The 19,458-nt window shown below is 39.8% G+C and overlaps 1 protein-coding gene across 3 annotated transcripts in view; it reads left to right on the top strand.

The window, feature by feature from the left end:
- RAPGEF5 (Rap guanine nucleotide exchange factor 5) overlaps positions 1–19,458 on the top strand; it is a 230,985-nt gene that overhangs the window by 40,595 nt on the left and 170,932 nt on the right. The window contains exons 3-5 of one of the 3 annotated variants that reach the window (XM_064575177.1): positions 444–550; positions 5,733–5,854; positions 7,290–7,458. In XM_064575177.1, the coding sequence (XP_064431247.1) occupies positions 444–550; positions 5,733–5,854; positions 7,290–7,458 (398 nt within the window). Of the gene's footprint in view, positions 1–443; positions 551–3,238; positions 3,364–5,732; positions 5,855–7,289; positions 7,459–19,458 lie in introns of those variants that run through there. The other 2 variants (XM_064575178.1, XM_064575179.1) reach the window with 2 other exon arrangements.

A 19,458-nucleotide genomic window follows, 5' to 3' on the forward strand; every position in this document is an offset into this window, starting at 1 on the left:
TTAAGAGTGAAGCAGATAGCAGCCTATCACATCGTATCACAGAGTGAGATGTTCACTAGATAGGAAAATGTTATTTTCCCATCTTCCAAGACTTTTACATGAAAGCATTATCAATATGGCAGAGTAATATGTAATATAAATATACTTCAATTTGCTGATTGATAGAAACTATTTTAAAAAACATATTTTATTCTGGAAACTTGGTATAAAAGATTACTTATAGTTAAAGCAGTTTACTTGGAAAATAGTTACTGTAGCTTAATAGCACAAGTGGACCAATAGCAAAAATAAAATGGGTAGTAGTTGGTCTGTAGCTACGTAGGCTAAAGTGTTTTTAAACTTAGGGACGTGGGCATGATTTTTTTATATGGTATGCTATTGGCAGCTCACAAATTGTCATATTATTCTAAATTTATGGAGAATATTTGTCTTTTTCCATTTAGATTTATGGAGAGAATTCTTCTTGTGCAGGAAGAGCATTGAGGAATATTATTATCGTTCAGGCAACTGACCTGATAAAGGACAGAGTGAACCTCAAGGGATTTTACAGGTAACACAGTTTTCTAACACCTTGTCAAAAATGCTCCTTGAATAATAATAAAAAAAAATGTGTTGAAATCATAACCTTGATCACAAAGAGCTGGGCTGTATCAGTACTGGGAGGATTTGTTTGTTTGAAGGTATTTTATTTATTTATTTTATTTTATTTTATTTTATTTTATTTTATTTATTTATTTGGGGTACTGATGGTGATTTTTCTCTTAAACTCAGCTGAATATTTGTTGACAGTAGACTCCTAGTTCTGAAGTTGGGGTATGGAATCTCCAGGTGCAAGTGGATGGGTTCCTGAGAGAGTCTCTGCTCTGCTTCCTCTGAAATGTGATGTTTTATATATTTGTACTGGGTATGTGCTGCACTGGGACTTCAATAAGCCCAGGCACCTTCTTCAGGGACCTTATCAAGGTTCTTTGAAATACTCTTGGGAGATCTGTGGGAGAGGGAATTCTGCTCTAACTTGCCAGGGGAGGATGAGCCCCTCCTTGGGCGCTGCAAGGAGGGGTAAGGGCAGGTGGCAAACGTTTGGCATTTCTCCATCTTGGCTTGTGAATAAGGGCAGAGGTATAAAAGGAAATGGATGGGCTAAAATGGTCAGTTTTAAAGTATAGCTGCACTAAGAGAATTGTCACTTAGAAAGTTGAGGACACATGTTCTCATTTCATGGAGCCATTTAAAGAAAAAACAAAAGTGGATTACCATACCAAACAATCCCAAAACTAAATTATAAAGATAAAACAAAAAAAAATTTATTATCATTTTTTCTTACAGAAACGAGATTGCGATATACCATAAAGAATAGGAAGAGTACTCAGAATAAATGACACCAAAAAAAGTAGGAAAGGGGCACCAGGGTGGCACAGTCGGTTAAGCCCCTGACTCTTGGTTTCAGCTCAGGTCATGATCTCATGGTCATGAGATCCAGCCCTGCCTCAGGCTCAGAGTGGAGTCTGCTTGAGACTCCCTTTCCCTCTGCAACTTCCCCCCAAAATAAATAAATAAATCTTAAAAATGGTAGGAAAGATTCTCAGAATAAGGACATTCCATTAAGTTAACTAAATTTAGCTTTATCACAAACTCATTATAATATTCCTGTTTTTTCCATTTGTCACAGTTGGGAAAAATTCATGGCCTGGATTTGGGGGATAGTGGATTTGGGAAAAAATCATGGCCTGGATTTGGGGGATAGTGATTCCTAACCTTTTTGAGTAAGAAGACCTCCTTTTCATTGAGACATGACTTAAAATGCACAATTCTTGAGGGTACAGCTTGATGAATTTTTTATTATTATATACACCTATGTAACTATTATCCATACCCTAGATAATTCCTTAATATTCTTTTCTAGTCACTATCCCAGGCTACCAACTACTTTCTAATCAGACTCTTGGCAGAATCTGTTTTCTGAGGCACCACTGAGCAAGGGTGGGAGGGAAGGTTGGAAGAACTACAATGAATTAATACTTTAAAATCCCATATTAAATTTTTTAAAAGATTTTATTTATTTGAGAGAGAGAGAGTTATACAGAACACTAAAACAGAGGGGGAGGGGCAGAGGGAGAAGCAGGCTTCCCTCTGAGGAGGGGGCCTGATGTGGGACTTGATCCCAGGACCCTAGGATCATGACCTGAGCCAAAGGCAGATGCTTAATCAACTGAGCCACCCATGTGCCCGAAAATCCCATATTAAATTAACCACATTAGTACATATATAGGTTTTGAAAAATATTCCTAGGTTAGACATGATCTATTCTGTTGAGAAAGCATGTTTTTGTATATATGGACTTATGAACTTCTTGAAAAAAGCTTGATCCCCCACCTCCCCACCCCCCCATAAACAATTCATAGCCCAATGTCTGAGAACCTTCAGTTTAGAGCCCGGGCCAACTAGACATGACAGGTGAGAAGAGTGGTTGCAGTCCTGGCTGGACCACTTCACATAGAGCCTTTTTAATTTTTTTTTTAATAGATGATGGTATCAACTTTAAACCTATCTTTTTTTTTTTTTCATTTTTAAAAAATAAAAACTCGTTGGATATGACTTTGGGTCTAGTCGTGAACAGGCTCCTATGATGCTTTTTAGCTACCACATAAGGCTGTGTGTAAGATGCGTCATTGCTCTCAGTTCCTTTATGTGGTCTCCATGGATATAGATTGAAAAAAGCATTGGGAGATGTACGTTAATGAGGTTCATGGAAAAGAACCATCCATCCAAGTTAGAACACATTTAGGGTTCAGTGGGAGTAGAATGGGGAGAGAGCATGTGCTGTGCTATTTCAGATTCCCAGTGGTCGGGCCAGAACTTCATCTTTCATAATCTAAGGATTGATGAGTGCCCTGGGTCTAAAGATAAAGTGCTAATATGATTGCCTAGGATGAGTCATTTTCCTTTGTCTGGTAGTAAATTGAGGTGAAGTGTTCCCCATGTCCTACATGAGAATTACTTTCAGAACTTTGAGATCTTTTCTATTCCTTTTGCACTATAGGAAAAATCATATTGGTTTCTGAGACTTCAAGTAAGTCTTTAAATACCATCACCCCATTTACATTTGAGATTAGGGTTCTGTCTGCAGTACCATGAATGAATTGCTAAAAATGCAACTAGAGACAGAAGGAGACCAGGAGAAATCAAATTTTCAGCTCAAAATATTGGAGCTGAGATAATGTTTAATGTTTTGTTATAGCAGTCACCTTGGCCTCGTAGCTAATCACCTCCATATCACAATGTTCCTGCCTCGTATTGCAACTCCAGTTAGATCTACATGTACTCAAATGGTTTCTGGATCCAGTACAAGACTGAAAATACACTGTGAGTAAGAACTGGGTGTTCAGATCGCTCCCTTCCATCTCTCCCTTTTCTTCCTCATTGCTCTCCCCTAAGTCCTGTAGGTTTAGGTACGGTAGCTGGATTGCTGCAGCCCTGGTCAGCAAGCCAGGGGAGTAGTTCAGCGCAGGGGCCCTCACCTCATGCTGTTGGCTTTGGCGATATTAAGGATAGTGTTTGTCCCTATTCCTAGTGGGATTTTCCCTGGTGCAGATGGATTGTTGAAGGAGATTTGAAGCATAACTTAATCAAGTTGGAGGTGGAGGAGAAGGGGATCACCAGCAACTGAAACAGTAGCTTGCTGGCCGGGTCGGGGGCTCTGATGAACTATTGTCACAGCGGTACTCTGGCCATATGTTTAGTGTGTGGACTCAGCCCTCTTCCCAAGATAGAGTGAGCCCTTCCCAATGAGAAGGTAGAGCTGGGGGATTGGGGCTTTGTGGTCACCAGTGTCACCTGGGCCCCGTTCAGCCACACTGCACCCAAATCTACACATTAACCGAATCCCCCAGGTGCTCCTAAACACAGTTTTGAGAAGCCCCAGTCTAGGAAACTTCTTCCCCATCACCTGTGAGCAAGGCAGACATACTCGTCCATCTAGCCACCTTTTGCAATTTGGCAGTTTGGTTTGCTTAGTAAATGTTTGGTTATGTCCTATTCCGGGTGGTCAGACACTGAGAGCAAATTGAGGACTGGATTGTTCTTAGAATAAGGATTACGATGATACAGTGTTTTAATCCATGGGATAAAAGTGCTTTACAAGCTCAAAGATGCTGGCTAATTGACAGAGGGGTTGAGGAATTAATTAACACTTTGAGCCTTTAACATGAAAGGTCTCTTACAGAATTAGAAGTTAATATTGACGGTTTTGTCTAATTGCCTAGTTTATTGTGATCTGTTTTCTCCTTTTTCAAAAAACATCCGTTTATTTGACAGTTAATCTTTCTAATGTCTTAATGCTAACGCGCAACTAAATGTGTCTGGTATTGCCTTAATTGCCTTAGAGTATCTTTCAAATAGTGACACTTCACCAAAAAAAAAAAGTGATGCTTTATCAAAAGCTGGAATATTTGTTCAAATTTCTCAGCAGAGGGGCGCCTGGCTGGCTCAGTTTATAGAGTATGCGACTCTTGAGCTTGAGGTCGTGAGTTCAAGCCCCATGTTGGGTGTAAAAACAAAAAACAAACTCAAAACCACAAAACAAATACCTCTGAAAATGTAGTACCTCATGGCATTTCTTCATATTATTGGTCACTGTGTGATTTCTAGATATTGATGACTATGACCAGTCACAAAAAATAAGTAGTATTTTTCTGTTTTAGGAATAAAATAAATGTTGATGTGTTTTGATCCTTAAATATCAAATATGGAATAAAGACAGCCATTTACACGATACGTCTTTTAAAAAAAAAAACATTTTAGTGACGTTTTCATAAGGGAGAATGATTTTCAGTGAAATTTCTTCAAATGAAAACCGTATTTCAAGAAGTTGTCTTCTTTTGAGTTTCCATCTGAGGCTGATAAAGATGAAAAAGTAGGCATGAAAATACTGCTTGTGATACCCAGACTGGGGCATGCTTCAAGTATAGTTGTGTATTTTAAGACAGATTACAGGGGATATTTTTGTGTATGTGGTTAGCGGAATCCATCACACACATCTGGGTTTATGAGTTTATGATCTAGGCTGCTTAGCTAGATTGCTTAGATGATATTAAAAAGAATAATGGTCATATTTATTGTTCTTTGAGACAAATTTTAGGATTTAATATGTTTGGAGAGTGGCAAACAAAACTCTTTACCACTCACTGTGGTCCTAACTTTGTGTAATCTTCTTGGAGTTATTTTGTTCTCAAAAAGACTAGATAAAAATCTGTAAAGGGTTGAACAAAAGTTTATCACCATCACCTTGATGCTTGTCTTACCAAGGCAGAAGCATTATATTTATATAATGGATTGCTGAATTTATTCCTTCATTTGTTCAAACACATGTTTTGAGAACTTGCTATGTGCCTGGAATATTCTAATTGTTGGGGTTTAACAGTGAGTTATATACATAGTCCCTGATATCCTGAAAATGATTCTGAAGTGAGGAAAGCAGATATTATTCATTCAGAAGGATGTACAATTACTACAATTACTAGGCGATTTGAAGCAAAAGTATAAGAGGGTATGATTCTAAGTTTTCTTATGGAAGTGATACTGGGCTGAAATTGGAAAGATGAATAAGAGGTGCCTGTTCATTTATTATTGAGTCCCTTGTTTAAAAAAGCATGAAAAGGATGATATTAATGATCAATTCTTGGGCAAATGAGTGGCAACACTGTCTTACTATGAATGGCTTTCCTTTTGTTCAGGAGGAGCTGTGTTGGGTCAGAGCTGGTAGACTGGCTTCTAGAACACTGTCCTTTTGTCCAGTGCAGATCTATGGCCATAGGGGTCTGGCAGCTCCTACTGGATATGGGAATTATGTTATCAGGTCAGTATTACATGTTTTGAAAGCATGGAAGCGTTATTTGATTAAGCTACCAGAACAAAATTTACGTTGATTTTCTAGAGGATGTTACAATCTGGATGGAAATTGTTTTCACAGGTAAATATTTGCATTCTCTCACATTTTATAAACGAAAGTGACCAGTCATCTTTTGATTAATTCTCACACCTTTTGTAAAAATAATTAGGTACTTGCTGATGTATAGACTACTACGTCTAAGAGTCTTTCCCTTACCCTCTTCTCTACTCAGAAGGCTGCTCACAATTTTTTTTAATCAGTGACATCTTTAGTTGCTCTAAATGTGTGATTTATCTAGCTGTACTTAGAATAATTATCAGAAACTGATTTTATGAGTGGAATGTTACGCCATTTTAATTAATCATGAACAATTAGAGATATGACCTATGAAAATTAGCTGTTTAAACAGAACACAAAATTGATGTTAACTAGCAACTAAAATAGATGGCAGATAGCACTTTTCTTAGTTGAGCCCAGGGAATTAAAGAATTAGAAGTTAAGCAATCTGGATTCTTAATTTAGCTTTATCATGCAGGTGCTAGTTGGTCACTAGGAAGCCCCTTTGTCTCCATAAGTAATAAATATTGAGAGTCAGAGAGCATAGTAAGGTTCAGAAAGGTATACCCAAGTCCCAGTGTAGTACAGATGGGAATGTAGGTGTAATTTCAGTGAGTTGTTAATACCTAGCGCCTGATATTCTTATTTAGAAAAGTGGTAACTACCTTTGAGGAATGTTACCAGCTTGCTTGTGAGGTTCATGTTTCTGGTGAGCAAAAAAATTTGTGTCAGTGTTTTTTTGGATAAGTCTCTAATTCTTGATTCCTTTTAAAACAGCCTTGGTAGCATTGACACTTTGTGCTAGGTAATCCTGTTGTAGGGGCCTGTCCTGTACATTAGAGAATGTTTAGCAGTATCACTTTTTCTACCCACCAGATGCCTGTAGCACCCTCTAGTAGTGAGAACCAAAAATGTCTCCAGATACCGCCGAACGTCGCTTGGGTGTCACAGTTGCCCCCAGTTGAGAACCACGGTTTAAAACTTGAGATAGTGTTACATTTGTGTATCGCTCAAGTAATTAAATATATCTGTTTGCTTTGAGACACACAAGAAATTCTCCCCACTTTTTGAATTGTTACTGATTTCACCTGTCTGTGAAGCAGAAGAATCATAAAATATATATGAATATGCTGGCTAAAGCCTCAAGTAATAAAAATAGGTTGGTCATTAAGTCCCTTTTAATTCAATGGGATTGTGAACATGAATGGACTTAGAATATATAATTATAATCCTACCGCTGGGTTCTCCCTAATAATTAGTAGGGCTTTCAATTTATTATTTGGTTTATGACTCACTAAATAATAGACTTTAAAAAAATAGATCCTCCCCTTTTTGTTTCCAACAGTGGACCAGAATTTATACTTTCAAGATACCTATGTTTTCTACCAGTTTTCTTCTGATGAATGTAGCTACTTGTACTGTGAATTTGAAAGAGAAGAAGAATGGCAGAATGGTGTCAAACTTTTACTGCAACTTGTGCCTCTCATTCCTGCTAGAGCGGGCATCTGTGAACTGTAAGTAGATGCTCTTTTGTTCTAATATAAAATTATTCTCACTTAGAGAATATTTCCTGTTTCTAGGCACTGTGCTCCACTCTTTAAGGTCACCATCTCCTGTAAGAGATAGCTGTCCCGTTCCCATTTCTCAGAGGCAAGTTCAGAAAGGTAAAAGGAATGGCTGGAGACTAAATCCAGCTAAAAAATGGCTGAAGTGGTATTCAAATCCCAGAAGTTCATGCCTTGCCAGCTACACCATGCTGCGGCTAATTTAATCATCACTGTGTGAGTTGTGATCTAAATTAGGAGTAAAAATGACTTGGCTTAGGTTGAAATAAAATAATAACTGACATATTATCCGCTCTCCAAATCGTGACTTTCCTAAGAAAGAGCTCAACAGACCTTTCTGAAAATAAGCGAGAAGCAACATTTGGCAAATTAAAACACGTGAATCACTATCACATGAAGATAGTGAATCACTATATGATTAAAATGAATTAAAATTCATTAGAGAAGGCTTGGGAACAAGGCTTGAGTCATGAGATGGTGTTGTTGATATGTCTTCGTCTCTCCACGGAATTCATGATAAGCTTATTTTGGAATAATGAATTTTAGATTAAAATTTTCCGTCAATAACTTCTCCATATTCAGTTTTCAAAATACGTTCCCGTACTGTGGACTCTCAGGTCTGTGAGATTAGCAGGGCAAGTGGTGTCATTTTTATCTCATGGATAGGAAGGTAGGTTTCAGGAGAAACACCTACAATCATCACAAAGATGAGTTACTCTTAAAAAAAACAACAACTGGACAGTTAATCCAGGCTTTTAGAAAAGAAATAAGTGTTAGAATATTAATGAGATACTGTGCTAATAGGTTGATTGTAGAAACACATCTTAATGTCAGGAACTACGCTAACTGCTTTATATTATTTCATCTTCAGATGAATTCTAGAAGTTACTACTATTGTTGCTTTATTATAAGTGAGGAAAGTGAGGCACAGAGGCCAGGTGGCCTGTCCAAGGTCACATGAGTAGTAAGTGGAACGTTAGGGTTTGAATCCATGCCTGGGTGACTCTAACAGCTACTCTTCTAACACCTGCCAGAGTGTGATCCAGGAGTCATTCCAGCTTCCCCTCCTAAGACAGTATAAACAGAAACTATAAAAATGTTAGACAGACTCCAAAATGGTTATGACTTTCCCACCACCACCTCGCATAGAGGACCTTGGAATGGTAAAGCAAAATTCAAACGTAATTCTTCAGAAACAGAAAATGTTCTTTAGTATAAGATGCTTTTTTTTTTTTTTTTAAGATTTCATTTATTTATTTAGCAGAGAGAGAGAGATAGCGAGAGCAGGAACACAAGCAGGGGGAGTGGAAAAGGGAGAAGCAGGCTTCCCGCCAAGCAGGGAGCCCGATGTGGGGCTCGATCCCAGGATCCTGGGATCATGACCTGAGCCGAAGGCAGATGCTTAACGACTGAGCCACCCAGGCGCCCCTAGTATAAGATGCTTTTAATAGAGGTGAGAATTTCCTGAGAAAAGTCAGAGAGCATTTTAATAAACTTTAACAAGCTTTCCAAGAAGGAGTGTGTGCTTTGGAAGCTAGAGATGACTGTGCCTTGCCTTGAGGCCGGGAGACTGGCCTTCTCTAGCAGCTCTTCTTCTTTATTTTTTTTTAATTTTTTTATTGTTATGTTAATCCCCATACATTACATCATTAGTTTTTGATGTAGTGTTCCATGATTCATCATTTGCATATAACACCCAGTGCTCCATGCAGTATGTGCCCTCTTTAATACCCATCACCAGGCTAACCCATCCTCCCACCCCCCTCCCCTCTAGAACCCTCAGTTTGTTTTTCAGAGTCCATCGTCTCTCATGGTTCGTCTCCCCCTCCGATTTCCCCCCCTTCATTCTTCCCCTCCTATCTTCTTCTTCTTTTTTTTTTTTTTTAACATATATTGCATTATTTGTTTCAGAGGTACAGGTCTGTGATTCAACAGTCTTGCACAATTCACAGCACTCACCATAGCACATACCCTCCCCAATGTCTTATCACCCAGCCACCCCATCCCTGCCACCCCACCCCCCACTCCAGCAACACTCAGTTTGTTTCCTGCGATTAAGAATTCCTCATATCAGTGAGATCATATGATACATGTCTTTTTCTGTTTGACTTATTTCACTCAACATAATACCCTCCAGTTCCATCCACGTTGTTGCAAATGGCAAGATCTCATTCCTTTTGATGGCTGCATAATATTCCATTGTATATATATACCACCTCTTCTTTATCCATTCATCTGTCGATGGACATCTTGCCTCTTTCCACAGTTTGGCTATTTCTAGCAGCTCTTCTTAACCATTTCCTGTCCTGCACGCAGGATGGAGGTGTCCAGTCGCATGGGCGTACACGGGGTACCAGGGCCATAAGGGCAGCTGAAATCAGCTTGCGGGCAGTCCTCATGATTTCGCTCCACTGCTTTCTCCCTGACTCAGAGAGCAGATTGGAATGCCACTGGGGGAGATGACCTTGTTAGAGGAAAACCCTGAGTCCACTCTAGGTTCTAAAAATTACTTTCAAAATTCGATTCCTAATATTAGTTCCAGATTACCTGCAGTCATTTGTCACATCGATCACTAAACACAAATGGCATGCATCTGGAGTTGAGAATCACTTGTGCCTTGTTTATCAGCAGGTATTTTATTGGTGGTGGTACATTGGGAGTGGTCATTCCTCTGGGGCAGTTGTCATTGGGGAGCTATGGATCCATCTGTCCCATATTATAACTACTAACTATAAAGGATAAAATTAATGAACCACTGTGAGTCTCAAAAGGCAGGAGATGGGTGTATACACATATTTAATATGTGTATATAATATACAAATAAATAATTTTTTTCTGTGCTAGAGTTACAAGCAAACCTCTAAGCTAGGGTAAAATTTTTGCTAAACTTTGGAAAGCCAAGGTTTAGGTTATCCAGACTTGGAAGAAAGTATGGTCGGAGAGGAGGTGCCCAGGGACACTGTCCTCTTCCAGCTGTGATGGCTCAGCCTTTCTGGGGCTCGATGCTTGTGATGCCCGTGGGAATTTCTGCTCTCTGGTGATCCCCATTCATTCTAACCCCCCATCTCACACCCGTTTACTCCCTCCTGTGCTGCTCTTCTTCCTCTGCCTCTTTCCTTATCTGGTCAAATTCTACCCACCCCTCAAGGGGGAGCCCAAGTCCTACCTTGACCCCAAAACTTCCACAATGTCTCCAGTTCCTGTCAATCTGACTTTTAGTAACTAATGGCTCTTGCTGTTTGCATCCCACAATTTTTCCATTCTTCTGTGTCATTCTTCGTCCTGTGCTGTCCATTCTGCTCTCTTAACCCATTTTTATCTGTTCTGCTGAAATGGCCTCTAAAGTCGTTTTGATGCATTAACTTGCATTGTCCTTTCACGAGCTGAAAATCCCGTCCTGTGGGTCGTTTTACTAGCCTTTTTGATATTTGAAGGCTATTAAGGTCTGTGTATGTGGTTCTGCATTAGGTCCCTCTAATTTGCTGTCTTCTAAATCTCTGTAAAATTATGTGAGGAAGCTACTTAACATCTCTATGTTAACGTCTCTATGTAAACACAATTCTGTACAAATGTATTTTTTTAAAGTGGATTTTTTTTTTTTTCCATTTAGAAAAGAATGTTTAAAGCAGGACGGCAAATGGAGGTGTTGCAGGTTTCTGGGCTAATTTGAGGAAAAAAAATTCCTATTGTATACAAAAAAGCTTTTACATCCAAACTGAGTAGATAATTTGAAAGGAGTGTCGAGGGTACTTTCTCTGGGAGAAAAAAATCACAGTCATGGTATTTTATTCAAACTGAAAGCCAAATCAAGTCATCCAGAATGGACTTTTTTCTAACTCTTTTTTTTTTTTTAATTTTGTGTGTGGGGGAGGTAGATTGGGGGTGTGTGGTTGGTTAGAAATGCTGAAGTAACAGCTTAGGGAGAGGCAGCCTAATAGTGCCTTTAGGACTAGTGAGAAATGGGAGGATTTACTCTGTGAGGAAGCGGCTATTTCAGTTGAACCGCCTTTACAGTGGCTGTCAGCTTACCAGGGGTGGGAGCAGTAAGTAGGGCTCTGAATAGACAGAGTCTATGAACCTCGAATACACGAAACTATATTCTCCAATTACAGGGCAGTTAACATTTAAGCTGTTATTTAAAAAGTTCTAGAGGATTGCTAAAATGTAACTCGTGCTACACTCAGACATGTAAAGAAAAATGTGATGTCTTCATTTTTCCTCTGAGCAATCTATTATTTATTGTCCACATGAGCCTCCATCTTGCTAGGTAGCTGGAAAGAAGGAAAAGAAGCCCATAATTTTAGTCTAATCCAGTTAAATTATTCTAATAAGGTAATTTAAAAGGCTGTGGAGCATATTTTGGTAAAAAGGTTCAGTCTGGGCCCACTCCCTCTTCCTCAGGAAGACAACCTCTGGTATGTGGTGAGTGGTGTGGGTCTCTTAAGCCTGGTAGAGGAGGCTCTCCTGTCAGGGTGGGCTCTTTCCCATCCCCACTGATTTTGCCTAGTGGATGGGCAGCCACTTCCCTAATGATCCCTGAGGTATAACTGGGGTGTTCTCTTGGCATCTGCTGTGGAGCCTGGGGCTGGTACAAGTTGGGTTTGTCTATCCTGGCTGGATCAGTGTCTGTTGGTCCTGCCTGGCTGATGGGCCTTCCTCTGTACCTACTGGTGTTGCCAATGCTCCTGAGGAGTCTGGCTGTGGCTTCCACAGATAGTCCATTCAGCCACTTGACATCTGTTGAAACAGCTCCCTCTCATGGCATCCCAGCCTGAGTTTTCCTGATTCTAGTTATTGAAAAAACAAAACAAAAACATGTTCGTTGTTGTTACTCTTACTTAGCAGTGCGCTTAATTGAATGGTATCTTAACCTTTAGATTCCTAACTAACCAACTCTAGGGAAAGCTCAGTCCAGTGGGTTAAGGTGAATTTATTAGCCGGGCACCTGGGTGGCTCAGTCGGCTAAGCGTCTGAGTCTTGATTTCGACTCAGGTCATGATCTAAGGGTTGTGAGATGGAGCCCTGCATTTGGCTCTGCGCTGGGCGTGGAGCCCACTTAAGATTCTCTCTCTCTCTCCCTGCCCCTCCCTTCCATTTCCTCTCTCTCTCTCTTTCCCTCTCTAAAAAAAAAGAAAAAAGGTGAATTTATTAGCATTCATTATTTCATGCTCTAGACAGAGACACAAAAGGGTATTTGAGGTAGATGGAACAGCGTGCAGGGCATGAGGTTAGGAAGAGCGGTGGCATGTCGAGGCAGTGCAAGGCGCCTGGATGTGGTGGGAGCAGTGCGCCACGGCGAGAGGAACTCAGCCTTTGAGAAGGGTGGGGAGCACGTCTCACATGGATGCAGGGCTGTGTAAATCCATGGGGAACACAAGCATTATCTTTACACTGAATAAAGAAAATGACCTAACTGTATCGTTGGTTCTGAAATAAATAAAATACAGTTTGTTACTTGAAGTCACGGTTAACATTTTTGTCATGTGTTTGCTTAATCAACATGTACAGAGTTTATGGGTCTGTGATCCATTTCTATGTAAAAGGGGTCTCCCTACTTAAAAAAAATGGGGAAGAATTGGCGTAGTCACTTGGCCTAAGCTGGCCTGGCAGGGACAACAATAATAAAATCAATAGTAGCAGTAATGATTAACACTTCTTACAACTGAAGTTTGAAGTTACAGATGAAGGAGCTGAGGCAAGGCGGGTTGCATAACTCGCCAAAGGGACAGGCCTTTGTACTTGGTGGCGGTGACGTAAAATGAAGGCAGAAGGTGACTTGGAAGTGACCTCTATGGCAGTGGTTCTCAACCATGATCCTTTCAAAAAGAAGGAGGCATAATCTGAGATCTACTGAGTCAGGCTTGGGATGGAGAGCTGAGACAACCCTATCAGTACTTAATGCCAAGTTCTAAAGGGGAGGCTAATGTACACCAAAGTTGAAGTCAACAGTTCTGTAAAGTCAGCCATACAGAAAGAGCTTGGTTAAGTGATAGGAAATGTGAATGTTAATTAAATCAGAGTTGTAAAATACTATGTAAAGAAGTCAGATTAAAACCATTATGACGAAGATTTTATCAAGCATGGTACTTACCACCACTTGGCTGACACTCCTGAAATTCCGTACATTTAGCTTCATAAGCATTTATATTTGGAAGGGAGTCCGGAGTCCTTAGATAATTGAATTTGCTCCTCTTAGCTTTTAGGTAAGGAAAAGGGACAGGGAGAAGAAGATCTGGGAAGAGGCAACCACCCATACTCTTCCTCAACAGGCATTAACTGACCATCAGGTTTGTGTGAAGTACAAGTTTGTGCTTGGCCCTGTGGGGATACGACCATATGTAAGTAATGTAAGGCCCTTTATGAGGCCAGCATTATTAGGACAAAGTTCAGAAAGAGAAAATGAATGTGAAAACCAGGAACTTTCCCAACAGGGGCGCCTGGGTGGCTCAGTCGTTAAGCGTCTGCCTTCGGCTCAGATCCTGATCCCAGGGTCCTGGGATCGAGCCCCGCATCGGGCTCCCTGCTCTGTGGGAAGCCTGCTTCTCCCTCTCCCACTCCCCCTGCTTGTGTTCCCTCTCTCACGCTCTCTCTCTCTCTGTCAAATAAATAAATAAAATCTTTAAAAAAAAAAAAAAGAATAAAAGAAACTTTCCCAACAAATATTAGTAAATGGTATCCAGCAATTTATAAAAGTGATAATACATCATGAAAAACAGGAGTTTATCCCACGAATAAAATGATGGTTCAAAGTTTAAAAATCAATCAGTATATATAGTTCACCAGATTTAGTCTAACAGGAAAAACTGTATGATAAACTCCATAGATACAGAGAAAGCATTTGAAAAAATTCAGTATCCATTCAGGATAAAAAGTCTTAGAAAACTAGGACTATAAGGAAACTTCTTCAATCTGGTAAAGCTTACATAAAACCTATGGCTTACATCATACTTAATAGTGAAAGACTGAATGCTTTCCCACTAAGGGAACAAGGCTAATAATCTCCTTTTAATTATTTCAACACTAGTCAGTGCAATAAGGCAAGATAAAGAAATAAAATGTATACAGATTAGAAGAAAAAATAAAGCCACCTCTCTCTGCAGATGACTTAATTATATAAATAGAAAATCCCAAGGAATCTACCAAAAACTTACTAGAACTAATAAGCAGGTTTAGCAGGGTCACAAGTTACAAAGTCAGTATACAAAAATCAATTCTATTTTTTATGTACTAGCACAAAAAACACTGAAATACTCAGGTACATATCTAAAAAGTGTGCAAGAGCTGTATGTCAAACACTTCCATGAGTCTGATGGAAAAAAAATCAAATAAGACTTAAATAAGAGGATTGCTCCATGTTCATGGAATGGAAGACTTAATATTATTAAGACCTTAATTCTCCCCAGACTGACATATCTTTTCAATGGCAGTCATCTCCTTGTCTGTTGGCCTTACCATATCTACATAATAATAAAACCTACTTTGGAAACACTGACCTCTGAACAGGGAGCATCCTGGTGCTTAGTCCTCAGACTTCTTTCTCTGCTCTCACTCTGGCTGTGCCCTCACTCAGTCCTTTATTTAATATCCTCCTCACGATGGTGATTTCCAAAATTCAGATCCCTGTCTCCCCTTGGCACCCTATGAACGCTAATGCCACCACCACCTTCCACCCTGTCACCTCCATTCCTTTATTGTCCTTATTCTGCCTAATTTTGCCTTGTCTACCTGACATGTTTAAGCAAGGTGAGAAATCCATTGGCATCCTTAATTTCTGAACTGGTGCTGAATTAACATCTTTTAAGAGGGAGATCAACTTCAAGTCCACCATTCCTGTCCCAAACCTACCTTTTATATTCCTGACTTTTCCTAATTAGATTCTCATTTTATGCTCTTTGGGGAAGAGGAAATAAATACTGGATGAGTAAACATTTTTTGAGTCTTTCTCAAAAAAATTTTGTGATGGAATTTGGCATAAGTTTCGTATTAGGATCTTAGGTGAAGAAAGTTTCCATTTACTACTTTAAATTTTACAAAAAATGCTATGAAATCAGCTGGTCTTAGTCTTTGTTATTACTCATCACCCCCTCCCCCAAGGAAGCACTAAGCCCTCCAAAATTTCCATTGTTTACAGAAAAGGCTTATTCTAGATGTGGGAACAGATTGCTTATTTTTATCAGAGTACATAATTATTTAAGAGTAGTACAGGAATTTTAACAGAAGTTGAACTTTTAGGCCTGGTTGTGCTAGCATTTGAAATGTAGCTGTTTAATTAAATATTAACTATTAATCCTCAAATCTTCAATATAAAATGCAAAAATATCAATAATAATTTTATTCAATTTTGATGAATGTGTAACTATATATCCTGGACTCAGTGAAACCTGTCACATTCACATTTTACTAGTGTTTGGTAAATGGCCTCTGTAAGCACAACTAGTAGCCTGATCCTGTGAAAAATTAACTTCCCTTTAGAAGGTTGAACAGAAGGTTGTATTCATGATATTAAAGATCACAAGAAAAATCTAATTCTCATTTTTCTACCAACCCACTTTTTCTTTTTTGTCGTAAGAATTTGCTTTGTTATGCAAAATAGGTGTGTCCAGAATATAGATGTTAGAGAAGGTGAGTGTACTTTCTTACTCTCCTGGGACCAGTGGGTGTTAGATGTGGTGGAGATTGAGTCTGTCCTGGAGGAGCATTCTCTTTGGCAGTGTCTAGGACTTGATATCAATGATTTCAAAGAAAGAAAAATATCAAATCTGGCCCAGGAAATATTTCTGCAAGAGAAAGGCCCTGAAGTTTCCTTGCCTGACAGTCAGCAAGTACAGAACAGACTCTGTGAACTGTGACATCGTCCGCTGACTTAACATCATTTATTCTCAGTTTGGTGGAGGGAGAGTCTCTCTTTCTGCTCAAGACTCATTCTTCTCTCTGGGCTGAGGGTCCTACCCCTCCTTGGAGACTTCCTTTTCCTGCTTTCTCATATCTCTTTGTTGGCTCTTTTCTTTCAGCAAACAAATGATTCCCTCAATCGTAATAACTGGAAACCACCCAACCTTTGATTTTATATCCTCTTCTAGTTACTTCTCCATCAATCTAGTTACTTCTCCATCAATCTTCATAGCCCTCAGCACAAAACAAAATCTCTTTAGCAGTATCAGATGAGGCCCTGGCTGGTCTGGCCTTGGCTTTGTCTCCTGCCATTTCCTACTTCCTTGCCCTGGTAATCCTGCTACAATTCCAGGGCCACTCCTTATCCCTGGATAGTGGTGTCACCCCAAAAGTGATATTCTGGATATCACTTCTCCCAAGAAGTGGCCTCTGACAATCACAGATAAGGCTAAGTGACTCTCACTTGTGTTGGCAGAGTTATTTTCAAGATGGATTTTGCCAAACCCACTGATTGTCTTGTTTTCTTTTTTTTTAAATACAAACAATTTAACTTTATTGAAATTAGGAAAAAATACACCTCAGAAGCTACATGTTTCTCTGTAGGAATGATAATCTGATTGTGGCAAAACTCAATATTCATGCATTCTTGAAATTTGCCCGATTTTTCTTCTTTAGCCCATTAGATTTCCTGGTATATTATTATCATAATTTGGCTTGCCTTTTCCTGTGTAATTTGTGTATATTTTTCAGAAATGCTGATTAATGGGCACCTGGATGGCTCAGTTGGTTAAGTGTCTGACTCTTTTTTTTATTATTATTATGTTATGTTAATCACCATACATTACATCATTAATTTTTGATGTAGTGTTCCATGATTCATTGTTTGCGTATAACACCCAGTGCTCCATGCAGAACGTGCCCTCTTTAATACCCATCACCAGGCTAACCTATCCCCCCACCCCCCTCCCCTCTAGAACCCTCAGTTTGTTTTTCAGAGTCCATCGTCTCTCATGGTTCGTCTCCCCCTCCAATTTCCCCCCCTTCATTCTTCCCCTCCTGCTATCTTCTTCTTTTTTTTTTAAACATATATTGTATTATTTGTTTCAGAGGTACAGGTCTGTGATTCAACAGTCTTACACAATTCACAGCACTCACCATAGCACATACCCTCCCCAATGTCTATCACCCAGCCACCCCATCCCTCCCACCCCACCTTCCACTCCAGCAACCCTCAGTTTGTTTCCTAAGCGTAAGAATCTGTCATATCAGTGAGGTCATATGATACATGTCTTTCTCTGATTGACTTATTTCACTCAGCATAACACCCTTCAGTTCTATCCACGTCGTTGCAAATGGCAAGATTTTATTCCTTTTGATGGCTGCATAATATTCCATTGTATATATATACACAACCTCTTTATCCATTCGTCTGTTGATGGACATCTTGGCTCTTTCCATAGTCCGGAGAAAGGGGAACCCTCCTACACTGTTGGTGGGAATGCAAGCTGGTGCAGCCACTCTGGGAAACAGTATGGAGTTTCCTCAAAAAGTTGAAAACAGAGCTACCCTACGACCCAGCAATTGCACTACTGGGTATTTACCCAAAGATACAAATGTAGTGATCCGAAGGGGTACATGCACCCTGATGTTTATAGCAGCAATGTCCACAATAGCCAAACTATGGAAAGAGGCAAGATGTCCACCGACAGATGAATGGGTAAAGAAGATGTTTTGTTTTCATATGGGTGTGTGCTGTCCGTGCATCTCTTATTTGTGGGATCGTGTTTGAAAGATTCCTATATAGTTTGTCTTGGTTCTGTTTTTTCCCATGCCCTAGAATTTCATCAGCCTCTAGCAGAGGTAGTCTCAGGTCCATCCTAAATACTGCATTTCCCTCCAGTCCCTCCAAACCAAACAAATAGCACAGGACAGCTCAACATCAGCCCGGCTTTAGGGGTTGGTGATGGTGGGAAGTAGTGAACAGGCCTGCCTGACATCCCCCTAGAACAGACTCTTCCCTGTTAGAATTCTGATTTGGAGAGGGGCATGTTCCCCTCCCTCCTTGGGTCCCAATCTAGAATATCTCTGTTTGATGTGAAGGTTGATGTGTACTGTGTAGGCAAGAAGCACTCAGACACAAACGAAGCCCCTGGGAGAGCAGTAATAGCATTTTACATGAAAGCTGACTGAGGCCACAACTCCTGTTACTAGGTTTTGTAACGTGCAGCTCAGTGTAGTGTTGGCACGAGTACGTCTGGAAAGTCATGGATAACCGCTCAGCGGGTTTGGCTTGTGCCAGTTATATGCAGTCTCCACCTCTTGAACTGCTTGACTCCAAATCTTTGCAATCCCAACAACCATCCAATAGACATTTAACACATTTTCCTAAAGGATCGATGTTATGCACAGTGGTAGCTCTTGGCAGCCCACATACGCTGTTCAGTACTGAGACATAGATGGACAGACAGAATTCATGCACTTTCGAAGTATCAATACACAAATGTAAAGTGGTATTATTTGGATAATATTTCCATAATAAAATGCCTCCAGTTTTCCACCCTGAAATACCATGAAACTTCTTTCAGTTAAAAAGGAAGTAGGGTTTTCCAACTCCAAGATGGTGTTGGTTCCTCTTGAATCTTAAGGCACAAATATTTTGGCCAAAATCTGGTTGAGAAGTGTGGGTTCTGTCTCTCATATAGAAAATTTATGACAAGCTTTATTTTTAAGAACGTCATTGGAATAATCTCAAACCCATTATACTAATTCTCATGAAGGCATTCTCACTAAAAGAATTCTGGGAGACCCTGCAGGGATACCAGTTAAATCCAAGTTGTTAGAAATTACACTGGGCCTGACTGGTATCAAACGAATTCCATTGCCCAGATAATGGCCCCCAGGTGCTGCCTCCTGAGGTTCTTCATTGGAGCTCAACACTATGTGACTATTTGGCTGTCAGAGCTGAGAGATGTTCTTGAGTGGGGATTTACTGTTCTTTTCTGCTGCAGGATGAATTGTGCAAATGATTGTCAAATGATTGGCCAGGTTGTAAACTAT

Source organism: Mirounga angustirostris, unplaced genomic scaffold (genome assembly GCF_029215605.1).
Source record: "Mirounga angustirostris isolate CCGP_5_RB_7025 unplaced genomic scaffold, mMirAng1.0.hap1 SCAF_12, whole genome shotgun sequence".
Taxonomy (NCBI): Eukaryota; Metazoa; Chordata; class Mammalia; order Carnivora; family Phocidae; genus Mirounga; species Mirounga angustirostris.